The sequence below is a fragment of the Pan troglodytes genome, chromosome 1 (genome assembly GCF_028858775.2).
Source record: "Pan troglodytes isolate AG18354 chromosome 1, NHGRI_mPanTro3-v2.0_pri, whole genome shotgun sequence".
NCBI classification, from domain to species: domain Eukaryota; kingdom Metazoa; phylum Chordata; class Mammalia; order Primates; family Hominidae; genus Pan; species Pan troglodytes.
Window position 1 is genome coordinate 2,498,008 of NC_072398.2, and position 12,800 is coordinate 2,510,807.

A 12,800-nucleotide genomic window follows, 5' to 3' on the forward strand; every position below is an offset into this window, starting at 1 on the left:
CTGAGATCATGCCATTGCACTCCAGCCTGGGCAACAAGAGCAAAACTCTGTCTCAAAAACAAAACAAAACAAAACAAAACAAAACACCAAAAAACAGTTTCCACAGATTGTCTCTAGTAAAAAAAGGTATAACCTTTATACATCACTATCTCCATTTTCCAGGTAAATTGACAATGCAAAGAGTAATAAAGTACTTGTCAAACCTATAAGCTAGCAATAAAAAGGAATGGATTTTCCCAAATCCCCCAGGGGAAACAGCATACTTTTAAAGAAAAATACTTGCCTAGTTTAAATCCTACAAATGTGACATTTTTTCCATGAGCCATGTAGATGACTGACTCAATCATCTCTATAAATGATTAGTTTTCAGTTAATATAAAGTTTGATTCCATATTTATGTTATATTAAAGATTTTGCAAGGGACAAACTGATTTTTAAGAATCTGGTTATCTTTTACCAGCTTATTGTTCAAATAATATGTTTTAAAAGTAGTATGAACCAAGTCAAACTGCCAATCTTCAATCATTTCTTTAGCTTACAAAATGAGAATTTCATATAATGGTGTAACCAGCAGTGTGCTAATATTTAACAGTTGTCTCCAGAGTGTTGGGGAGAGCCCCAACTTGCAGTGTTTGCTCATTTCAGTGGTGTCAATACTCCCACCATGGCCGATGTCAAGCTACCAACGTGATGGACGTCAGTAAACATGGTTCTCATATGTCAGTACTAGCAGGTTCCAGCATACTAGGGGGTTACACCTAATTGAAATCAATGATGACATTTCAACTGCAGAGCCGGGCATGGCAGCTCATGCCTATAATCCCAGCACTTTGAGAGACCGAAGCAGGCAGATAATTTGAGTTCAGGAGTTCGACACCAGCTTGGCCAACATGGTGAAATACTGTCTACTAAAAACACAAAAATTAGCTGGGTGTGGTGGCGTGCACCTGTATTCCCAGCTACTTGGGAGGCTGAGGCAGAAGAATCACTTGAACCTGGGAGGTAGAGGTTGCAGTGAGCCGAAATTGCGCCACTGCATTCCAGCCTGGGTGACAGTGTGAAACTCTGTCTCAAAAAAACAAAGAAAAAAAAAATTTCAAGTACAAACTTCCAGTGAAAACATCTATGGTATTGCACAGTTTCCTTTCTATATATGGTATTTTTTTTTATGGTATGAGATATAGTTTCAGGTTGCCCATTAAAATAAAATGTCTGGCTCTTCAAAGCCATTTTTCCTGCCTTTTTGCATTTGTGCAAAATTGGCACATGGTTACTTATAAATAGCTCTTATTTGAGGAGTTTTGATGGGGTCCATAACTATTATGTAACCAGATTTCCTGGCACTGCAGAAATTAGCTTGCAGGCTTCTGTAGCAGTTCTAATACCATAAAGTAACTATGCAGAGAAGGTTATAAAACCCAGTGCCTCAAAAGTAAAAGACATTTCCAGGTAAAAAGTCATCTTGAGAAATAAATATACAAAGTATTTCCCCTTTAAAAATCTCCCCCTTGCAAGTCTAGCAGGAAGAGAAGATGTGACTTTTTTTTAAAGCATATTTCTAAATCTGAAAGCTAGCCCAGTGGAGCAGAAAGAACATGGGGTTGGAGGTGAATGGCCTGTGTTTTAGTCCAAGCCCTGCCACTTACCAGCTGTGTAGCCCTGGACACATCATTTCACATCTCAAGCCTCAACTTTCTTATCTTAAAACAGGGACAGTAATACCTGCAGCTGTATAAAACAAGGCTGCCATAAGGATTGAAAGAGAGATTGTGTTTGCTGCCCAGGTACAGGAAGCAAATGAAAATAAATAAATAAATACAAATAAAAAAACAGAGAGACTATGTATCTAGCATAATGCCCAGCACACTACAGTAAGTGCTTAAAATGGTTTTTGAGTCTGATTTGGAATGAATTGCAAGATGCTGAGTGGAATCATGTGAAAAAGTTGAAAACTGCTGGGAAGGCAACAGGTGTAAGGTGATCCTGGTTATCCTTTTACCAATCAGGAACCCTCTAAAAAAAGACACTGTGAAGGGCCATGGCCTCAATCTTTGTGTCCCCCTCACAAATTCATATGTTGAAACCGAGTTCCCAGGGGATAGTGTGAAGAAGGGGGTATCTGAGAGGTGATTAGGTCACGGGGGCTCTGCCCTCATGAATGGGATTAGTGCCCTTACAAAAGAGGCCCAAGGGAGGGCCCGATTTTCTATATGAAAACCTGCCAAGCATATGACTTCAGTTAAACATTTAAAGCTAATCTGTAGTCATATTAACTAAGTCAGTGTAAAAAAGACCACTCATACCTAAGAACAAGAACTTTAAAACAGAACTTTTAAGAGTTCCACGAGCTCAAAATACAAGTATATGTTGTCGTATTTCCATTGGCCTTTAGCACATATTATTCTATATATTATATATCACTTTTTAAATCACAATTTTCCTAAAATTAGTTCTCACACTCGAATACCTTATTTCTGTTAATGGTCCTACAGTCATCTCTGATTTCTCCTTTATTCTCTTTTTACAATTGTGATGGTTAATACTGAGTGTCAACGTGATTGGATTGAAGGATACAAAGTATTGATCCTGGGTGTGTCTGTGAGGGTGTTGCCAAAAGAGATCAACATTTGAGTCAGTGGGCTGGGAAAGGCAGACCCCTTTTAAACTGGTGGGCACCATCTAATCAGCTGCCAGGCAATATAAAGCAGGCAGAAAAACATGAAAAAGAGAGATGGGCCTAGCCTCCCAGCCCACATCTTTCTCGCGTGGTGGATGTTTCCTGCCCTCGACCATCAGACTCCAAATTCTTCAGTTTTGGGACTTAGCCCGGCTCTCCTTGCTCCTCAGCTTGCAGACAGCCTATTGTGGGACTTTGTGATCGTGCGAGTTAATACTTAATAAACTCCCCTTTATATATATAAATATACATAGGATATATATAAATATCCCATGAGTTCTGTCCCTCTAAGAGAACCCTGACTAATACAACAATCTATACCAAGTCCTAGTTATTCTTCCTTCCAAAGATCTCAAATCCATCCCTCTCCATTTCCACTGTCACCACTTTAGCCTAGATGCTTTCATTACCTTATGCCTGAATTATGTCTTCTTTTAGTTCTTATTTTCATCCAAATTTTACTTGTCTATGCTTTAAGGAGTCAAATACTTCTACAAACAGGAAAATGATAGAAAAGCCTCTCCCCAGACTCTTGTGATCCACTCGAAACAGGACTGGTTACCCTCTCCTTCCTGGCATACAGCTGTCATCTTAAAATCTCCCTTTGCTTAGATTCCCTTCACCTCTGTCCTGAGTAGGATTCCCAGTTTCCTGTATCTCACACCTTCCTGTTTCTTGGTTTACTCCCTTGTTTTGCTGGAGCACATCACCTAGTGGCTTCCTGAGAAGGAGTCGATAGGAGATACCAGAGGACCTGAAGTGGGAACATCCTGGGTATATCTGAGGAGCTGTCAGAAGGCCAGTGAACCTGGAAAGGAGTGAGTTAAGGAAAATTTTAGCAATGAAGATCCAGGAGGCTAACAGGACCAGATCATGTAGGGCCTTGTAGGCCACGGTAAGGATTTTGGCTTTTATTCTAAATGAGAAGGGAAGCCATCGGAGGGCTCTGCACAGTGGAGTGACAAGATCTGACTTATGTTTTATCTGCATCACAGTGACTGTCATGCAGAGAGAAAGCACTAAGTGGAAGGGAGAGTGAAGGCAGAAAAGTCTCTGTAGTGAGAAATTTATTACAAGAATCTGGGTGAGATTTGATGGTGTCCTGTACGGAAATGGTAGCAGTGAAAGAGGTAAGAAGTTCTGGGTATATTTTGAAGTAGATCTGCAGGACTTGCTGTTGGATTGGATTTGGATGCAGGGAAAAGTAAATAAAGTATGACTTCAAGGCATTTGGTCTCAGCAACTACAGGGATGAAGTTGGCATTTAACAAGAGAGGTAAGACTAGGAAAGCAGCAGATACAGGAGAAAATCAAAGTTTCATTTTGTACATCTTAAGTTTGAAATGCCCATGAGACATCTTGAGTTGCTGGATAGTTAAGTCTGGAGTTCAGAAAAGAAATAGGACAGGCCGGGCACAGTGGCTCACACCTGTAATCCCAGCACTTTGGGAGGCTGAGGTGGACGGACCACCTGAGGTCAGGAGTTTGAGACCAGCCTGGCCAACATGATGAAACCCCGTCTCTGCTAAAAATATAAAAATTAGCCAGGTGTGGTGGCACGTGCCTGTAATCCCAGCTACTTGTGGGGCTGAGACAGGAGAATCACTTGAACTCGGGAGGCGGAGGTTGTAGTGAGCCAAGATTGTGCCACTGCACTCCAGCCTGGGTGACACAGTGAGACTCCGTCTCAAAAAAAAAAAAAAAAAAAAAAAAAAGGACAAACCTACAGGATTGGATGAAAACACCATGGAAGTGAATTCAGAATGAGAAGAGATTCAAGAACTGAACTCTGATGCATCCCAGTGTTTAAAAATTAGGGCTGGGTGCAGTGGCTCATGCCTGAAATCCCAACACTTTGGGACACCAAGGTGGGAGGATCACTTGAGGCCAGGAATTCGAGACCAGCCTGGGCAACATGGTGAAACCCCGTCTCTACAAAAAAATAAAAAAATTAGCTGGGCACGGTGGCATGCGCCTGCAGTCCCAGCCACTTGAGAAGCTGAGGCAGGAAGACTACTTGAACCCGTGAGGTGGAGGCTGCAGTGAGCCGTGATGATGCCACTGCACTCCAGCCTGGTGACAGAGTGGGAAAAAAAAAAAGGAAAATATGGGAACTCAGAAAATGAGCCAGAGAAGGCATGGCCAAGTGATGTAAGAGGTAAAAGCCAAGAAAAGAGCTCCCAAAAGGCAAATAAACAAAACGCTTCAAAACAGAGTATGTGATCAACTTGACGTTTCCAATAGCTCCAGTGAGATGAAAACTGAGGTCTGACCACCGGATTTAACAACATGTAAATCACTGGTGACTTTTACAGTGCAATTTTGGGGGAGTGGTGGGAACAAAAACCAGATTAGAATCAGTTCAAGAGAGAATTGGGTATGGAATGTTACCTAAGTAAATTCTTGCCCAGAATGTTTAACCTGAATCAAATCTTAAAGAAATAATTAGGCCGGGCGCAGTGGCTCACACCTGTAATCCCAGCACTTTGGGAGGCCGAGGCGGGCGGATCGTGAAGTCAAGAGATCGAGACCCTCCTGGCCAACATGGTGAAACCTTGTCTCTACTAAAAATACAAAAATTAGCTGGGCGTGGTGGCACGGGCCTGTAGTCCCAGCTACTCAGGAGGCTGAGGCAGGAGAATTGCTTGAACCTGGGAGGTGGAGGTTACAGTGGGCCAAGATCACGCCACTGCACTCCAGCCTGGGTGACAGAGCAAGACCCCATCTCAAAAAAAAAAAAAAAAAAAAAAAAGAAATAATTAGACAAATCCTGATTATGGGACATTCTACATGAATTCTTAGACTGTTCATAAATGTCAGTGTGAAAGAAAGAAAGGGGCGGAGAAAGACTGATACAGATAGAAAAGCTGGGAGCATTCTGGATTACAGGAGACTAAAGAATACTGACAGTTGAATGCAATATGCCATCCTGCACTGAATCCTGCACTGGGGGAAAACAGTTGCACAGAACATTTGTGGAACTACTTGGGGGAAATTTGAATATGGATTGTATATTAAATAATTTTATTGCATCAGTGACTCATTTCTTGGGGTTGATAATGGCCTTGTATGTTATGTAGGAGAGTATCCTTCTTCTTGGGAGATTTATGTACAAATATTTAGGGGTGAAGTGTCATAATGCAAATTACTTTCAAGTGTTTCAATGGAAAAAATACGCGTGTGTGCACGAGAGAGAGCAAGAGCAAAAAGGCCAGGCGTGGTGGCTCACGCCTGTAATCCCAGCACTTTGGGAGGTCGAGGCGAGTGGATCACCTGAGATCAGGAGTTAAAGACCAGCCCGGGCAACATGGTGAAACTCCATCTCTACTAAAAATACAAAAATTAGCTGGGCGCAGTGGCACATGCCTATAGCCCCAGCTAAAAAACAGAGCAAAAATTTGATAAAAATGTCAACAACTGGCAAATCTAGGTGAAATATACCATGTGATGTGCTGGGAATTACTAAAATGAATAAAATATACCTCCATCCCTCCCTGATTTGTGTGTCCCTTGGGAGGTGACAGGATATTCTGTCTTCTTGGGCTGAGGAGGCAGCCATCAACCGAATCTTGTCACCCTGACGTCTCAGCTTTCTAATGGCATCAGTATTTCTTTGCTGATCCCCAGCCTTGATTTCCAATGAGCAATCTCTGAATTAGTGACAGTAGGAATAGAGTTTAAATGTTTAATATTTCTTTGGCTTTTACTGTACGTCAAACATATGTTAAGTGCTTTTACATGCATTATCCCATTTAATCCTCTATTACTTTACAACAGGAGAAACCAAAAGCCACTTAGCTTGTGGTAGGGCCAAAGCCCATACTTTTAAACCACCACCGCATTCTCTAACCTTCTTTCCCAGGAGAGAAAAGATTGCCGTGCAATCCACTGTTCAAATGCAGTGAAAGCTGAGTGATTAGAAAGCTGCCTTGGTGTTGGTGCTACTCAGCAATGGTGAGTTCGTGACAGCTTAGAGGCCAGGAGTATACATTTCCTCAAAGGCATTCTTCAAGTTCGTAAAGGAGATAATACAAATTTGTAAAAGTATACATTTTCCTGAATTGGGACAAAACCTATTGAACTTTCTGTTTGTCTATTTTTAGACGGGGTCTTCCTCTGTTACCCAGGCTGGAGTGCAGTGATGGAATCACGGCTCATTGCAGCCTCAAACTCCTGGGCTCATGCAATCCTCCCACCTTAGCGGCCTGAGTAGCTGGGATTACAGGCGCACGCCACCGTGCCTGGCTACATTTTTTTTTTTTCGTAGAGACAAGGTTTCATGATGTTGCCTAGGCTAGTCTTGAACTCCTGGGCTCAAGCAATCTGCCTGCCTCAACCTCCCAGAGTGCTGCATTACAGGTATGAGCTACCGCGCCTGGCCCTATTTTCCCTTTTTTTTTGAGACAGAGTCTCACTCTGTCACCCAGGCTGGAGTGCAGTGGTGCGATCTCCGCCCACTGCAACCTCCGCCTCCTGGGTTCAAGCAATTCTTCTGCCTCAGCCTCTCGAGTAGCTGGGACTACAGGCGCGTGCCACCATGCCTGGTTAATTATTTTTTGTGTGTATATTTTTAGAAGAGATGAGGTTTCACTGTGTTGGCCAGGCTGGTCTTGAACTTCTGACCTCACATGATCCACCCACCTCGGCCTCCCAAAGTGCTGGGATTATAGGTATAAGCCACTGTGCCCGGCCTACTTTACTTTTTATCCCATTTTCTGTTTGCCCTGAGAATACTCTTGTCTCTGATCCTAATGTAACATCATATCTGTTTTTGTTACATTAGGATTAGAGACAAATTCTGTTTAGAAATAACTCCAAGAACAGTTTTTCTATTTTATTTTCACATTGATAATTAGTCAAATTTGCTTCAGCCTCAAAGAGCATGTTTATGTAAAACTGGGCACTTGCAGCCAGCTGCACTATTTTTTTTTCTAAATGGGTTAAAAATTAAAAATTATTCACTTCTCATTACAAAAGTAAATCACTTTCTCCATTCCCATGTACCAGTTATTTTCATTTTATGTAAAAATAAAATGCAGGCTGGGTGCAGCGGCTTGCGCCTGTTAATCCTAGCACTTTGGAAGGCCGAGGCGGGTGGATCACTTGAGGTCAGGAGTTTGAAACCAGCCTGGTGAAACCCCATCTCTACTAAAATACAAAAATTAGCCAGGCGTGGTGGTGTGTGCCTGTAATCCCAGCTACTCAGGAGGCTGAGGCAGGAGAATGGCTTGAATCTGGGAGGTGGAGATTACAGTGAGCTGAGATCATGCCGCTGCACTCCAGCCTGGGCAACAGAGTGAGACTCTGTCTCTAAATAAATAAATAAATACAATAAAAAATAAAAAATAAAATGCAGCTCAAATATCTTAATTTCTTCTGAATTAGCTCTTATGTAAAAAAAAAAAGCTTCCTCACCACCGGCCTAAAGGCTCCCCAGTCTCCAGGCTCTCCATCCTCTAACATCTACACCCTCCCAATCCTCAAAAGAGTTCTTCTTCTAAAATGCAAATGTGATTCAGGCACTCTTAGAATTAAAAATTCCCAGTCCCTAAAAATAAAGTCTCAATGTCACCAGCTATTCAATCTCACCTCCTCTTTTAACATCTTCATCTCCAATAATATCCCAGCCACGGCTTTCACAGGCTGATCTCTTCCTGGACCAGCTCATTCTGTTAACCCACTGAGCGCCTAATAAGCCTGGAAAACCCAGCTCAAGAGTCGCCTTCTGTTCCCAAGTGTCCACAGGGCAGAAGTAATCACTCATTTTGTGCTGCTGAATCTTTAACATATGTTTACTCTAACACTGAACACAAAATTCCACACTCACTCATCGATAGAACCGTTGCTCCTGTTCTGCAGGGGCTCTCTTACGGGCATATTCTGCCAAGTAATCTCTGTTTACCCATGTCCAGCAGGGTCTTTGGCGCCTGGTAGATGCTTATCAAACTCTTACACAGCTTAATCACTGATTTAAAAAGTGAACCACTGTTTAAACTATGGATTATCCAAGGCCAAGATGTGGCCATCAATTAGTAATATGCCAAATATCCCACAAGGGTCACCCTCCCCCGGGCTCACCAGTGATGAGTGGGACACAATCAATTACAGAGATTGCATTTTATTTTTTATTTTTATATTTATTTATGTATTTAGAGACAGGTTCTCTCACTCTGTCTCCCAGGCTGGAGTGCAGTGGTGCAATGTCAGCTCAATGCAACCTTTGCCTCCCAGGCTTGAGTGATCGTACCACCTCGGCCTCCCAAGTAGCTGGGACTACAGGTGTGCACCACCATGCCCAGCTAATTTTTGTATATTTTGTAGAGATACGGTTTCGCCATGTTGCCCAGGCTGGTCTTGAACTCCTGAGCTCAAGCCATCCACCCACCTCAGCCTCCCAAAATGCTGGGATTACAGGCATGAGCCACTGCTCCCAGCCAAGACAGCATTTTAGATCATTCCAAACACTGCTAGGAGAATTTTCATGAGGCTGAAAGTGAAGGGTTTACCAGAGTACCTGATGAAGGCAAAGGGGAAGTGCTCTTGAATCCAACTGCTCAACTTCACCTCGTATAAGTGAAAACAGAGACTGCAGAACAAGCTTCGGCGCCTCTGGCTGCTCATTAGCATTTACTTCAGCAGCTTCTTCATCACCAACAGCATATGTGACTGCACTTAGTACTTTTTCTTGCATTAAAGGTGCAGTATCTCCTGAAAAAAGTCCTTTAAGAAGTAAAGAAAATGCCTATGTTAGGATCAATTCCCATGATGGTGTAACAGATTAAAACAATTACATATAGTTTGATGCCCTGGCTTGCCCAAACTAAAACAGACTCGAACAGGAAGGTAAATGTGTTTATCATACGAAACCACTAAAGAAGTTGAGTCTTTCTGATTAAACTCTGTCTGATAACATCAGAAATACTTCTAGATGCTAGGAGAGTAGCAGGAATTCAGATGCCAGAGCTAATGGCTAGTCAAATGTTTTTCCTAATAAAAAGAAGTAACACAAACTTCTCAAAAATCACTAATAAATAAATGCTTAACTAACAGCTACTGAAATACACCAAATTTTAAACACTGTTATAAATTATAACTTCACCCTTCACTGAAATCTCAGTGTCAGTTTTAATATTCATGTTCAAATTTAATAGACTATCTGCCTATGTGCATACCTTTAGCTAGATTGCCTCGGAAAGGATCTTCTTCAGTAATACCGTGTGTATGCACGACTGAAGCCGTCCTCCCTGTAGAGTGTGCCCAGAGCCCATCGTGTGTATGCACGACTGAAGCCGTCCTCCCTGTAGTGTTCCCAGAGCCCATCGTGTGTACGCACGACTGAAGCCGTCCTCCCTGTAGAGTGTGCCCAGAGCCCATCGTGTGTATGCACGACTGAAGCCGTCCTCCCTGTAGAGTGTGCCCAGAGCCCATCGTGTGTACGCACGACTGAAGCCGTCCTCCCTGTAGAGTATTCCCAGAGCCCATCGTGTGTACGCACGACTGAAGCCGTCCTCCCTGTCGAGTGTTCCCAGAGCCCATCGTGTGTATGCACCATGACTGAAGCCGTCCTCCCTGTAGAGTGTGCCCAGAGCCCATCGTGTGTATGCACCATGACTGAAGCCGTCCTCCCTGTAGAGTGTGCCCAGAGCCCATCGTGTGTATGCACGACTGAAGCCGTCCTCCCTGTAGAGTGTGCCCAGAGCCCATCGTGTGTACGCACGACTGAAGCCGTCCTCCCTGTAGAGTGTTCCCAGAGCCCATCGTGTGTACGCACGACTGAAGCCGTCCTCCCTGTCGAGTGTTCCCAGAGCCCATCGTGTGTATGCACGACTGAAGCCGTCCTCCCTGTAGAGTGTGCCCAGAGCCCATAGTGTGTATGCACCATGACTGAAGCCGTCCTCCCTGTAGAGTGTGCCCAGAGCCCATCGTGTGTATGCACCATGACTGAAGCCGTCCTCCCTGTAGAGTGTGCCCAGAGCCCATCGTGTGTATGCACGACTGAAGCCGTCCTCCCTGTAGAGTGTGCCCAGAGCCCATCGTGTGTATGCACGACTGAAGCCGTCCTCCCTGTAGAGTGTGCCCAGAGCCCATCGTGTGTATGCACGACTGAAGCCGTCCTCCCTGTAGAGTGTGCCCAGAGCCCATCGTGTGTATGCACGACTGAAGCCGTCCTCCCTGTAGAGTGTGCCCAGAGCCCATCGTGTGTATGCACGACTGAAGCCGTCCTCCCTGTAGAGTGTGCCCAGAGCCCATCGTGTGTATGCACGACTGAAGCCGTCCTCCCTGTAGAGTGTGCCCAGAGCCCATCGTGTGTATGCACGACTGAAGCCGTCCTCCCTGTAGAGTGTGCCCAGAGCCCATCGTGTGTATGCACGACTGAAGCCGTCCTCCCTGTAGAGTGTGCCCAGAGCCCACCGTGTGTATGTACGACTGAAGCCGTCCTCCCTGTAGTGTTCCCAGAGCCCACTGTGTGTATGCACGACTGAAGCCGTCCTCCCTGTAGTGTGCCCAGAGCCCACTGTGTGTATGCACGACTGAAGCCGTCCTCCCTGTAGAGTGTGCCCAGAGCCCACTGTGTGTATGCACGACTGAAGCCGTCCTCCCTGTAGAGTGTGCCCAGAGCCCATCGTGTGTATGCACGACTGAAGCCGTCCTCTCTGTAGAGTGTGCCCAGAGCCCACTGTGTGTATGCACGACTGAAGCCGTCCTCCCTGTAGAGTGTGCCCAGAGCCCATCGTGTGTATGCACGACTGAAGCCGTCCTCCCTGTAGAGTGTGCCCAGAGCCCATCGTGTGTATGTACGACTGAAGCCGTCCTCCCTGTAGTGTTCCCAGAGCCCACTGTGTGTATGCACGACTGAAGCCGTCCTCCCTGTAGAGTGTGCCCAGAGCCCATCGTGTGTATGTACGACTGAAGCCGTCCTCCCTGTAGAGTGTGCCCAGAGCCCATCGTGTGTATGCACCATGACTGAAGCCGTCCTCCCTGTAGAGTGTGCCCAGAGCCCATCGTGTGTATGTACGACTGAAGCCGTCCTCCCTGTAGAGTGTTCCCAGAGCCCATCGTGTGTATGCACGACTGAAGCCGTCCTCCCTGTAGAGTGTGCCCAGAGCCCACTGTGTGTATGTACGACTGAAGCCGTCCTCCCTGTAGAGTGTGCCCAGAGCCCATAGTGTGTACGCACGACTGAAGCCGTCCTCCCTGTAGAGTGTTCCCAGAGCCCATCGTGTGTATGCACGACTGAAGCCGTCCTCTCTGTAGAGTGTGCCCAGAGCCCATCGTGTGTATGCACGACTGAAGCCGTCCTCCCTGTAGAGTGTTCCCAGAGCCCATCGTGTGTATGCACGACTGAAGCCGTCCTCCCTGTAGAGTGTTCCCAGAGCCCATCGTGTGTATGCACGACTGAAGCCGTCCTCCCTGTAGAGTGTGCCCAGAGCCCACTGTGTGTATGTACGACTGAAGCCGTCCTCCCTGTAGAGTGTGCCCAGAGCCCATAGTGTGTACGCATGACTGAAGCCGTCCTCCCTGTAGAGTGTTCCCAGAGCCCATCGTGTGTATGCATGACTGAAGCCGTCCTCTCTGTAGAGTGTTCCCAGAGCCCATCGTGTGTATGCACGACTGAAGCCGTCCTCCCTGTAGAGTGTGCCCAGAGCCCATCGTGTGTATGCACCATGACTGAAGCCGTCCTCCCTGTAGAGTGTGCCCAGAGCCCATCGTGTGTATGCACCATGACTGAAGCCGTCCTCCCTGTAGAGTGTGCCCAGAGCCCATCGTGTGTATGCACCATGACTGAAGCCGTCCTCCCTGTAGAGTGTGCCCAGAGCCCATCGTGTGTATGCACGACTGAAGCCGTCCTCCCTGTAGAGTGTGCCCAGAGCCCATCGTGTGTATGCACGACTGAAGCCGTCCTCCCTGTAGAGTGTGCCCAGAGCCCATCGTGTGTATGCACGACTGAAGCCGTCCTCCCTGTAGAGTGTGCCCAGAGCCCATCGTGTGTATGCACGACTGAAGCCGTCCTCCCTGTAGAGTGTGCCCAGAGCCCATCGTGTGTATGCACGACTGAAGCCGTCCTCCCTGTAGAGTGTGCCCAGAGCCCATCGTGTGTATGCACGACTGAAGCCGTCCTCCC

General features: G+C 45.8%; 1 protein-coding gene across 9 annotated transcripts in view; it reads right to left on the reverse strand.

Moving 5' to 3' along the window:
* The window catches only part of CNST (consortin, connexin sorting protein), a 115,417-nt gene that overhangs the window by 48,535 nt on the left and 54,082 nt on the right, over positions 1-12,800 (reverse strand). For all 9 annotated transcript variants that reach the window (XR_010149592.1, XM_054674934.2, XM_054674937.2 and 6 more), the window contains one exon: positions 9,192-9,397. Coding sequence is in view for 8 of the 9 variants with exons in the window: in XM_054674934.2 (XP_054530909.1) it covers positions 9,192-9,397 (206 nt within the window). In the remaining variant the exon portion in view is untranslated. The remainder of the gene's footprint in view (positions 1-9,191; positions 9,398-12,800) is intronic.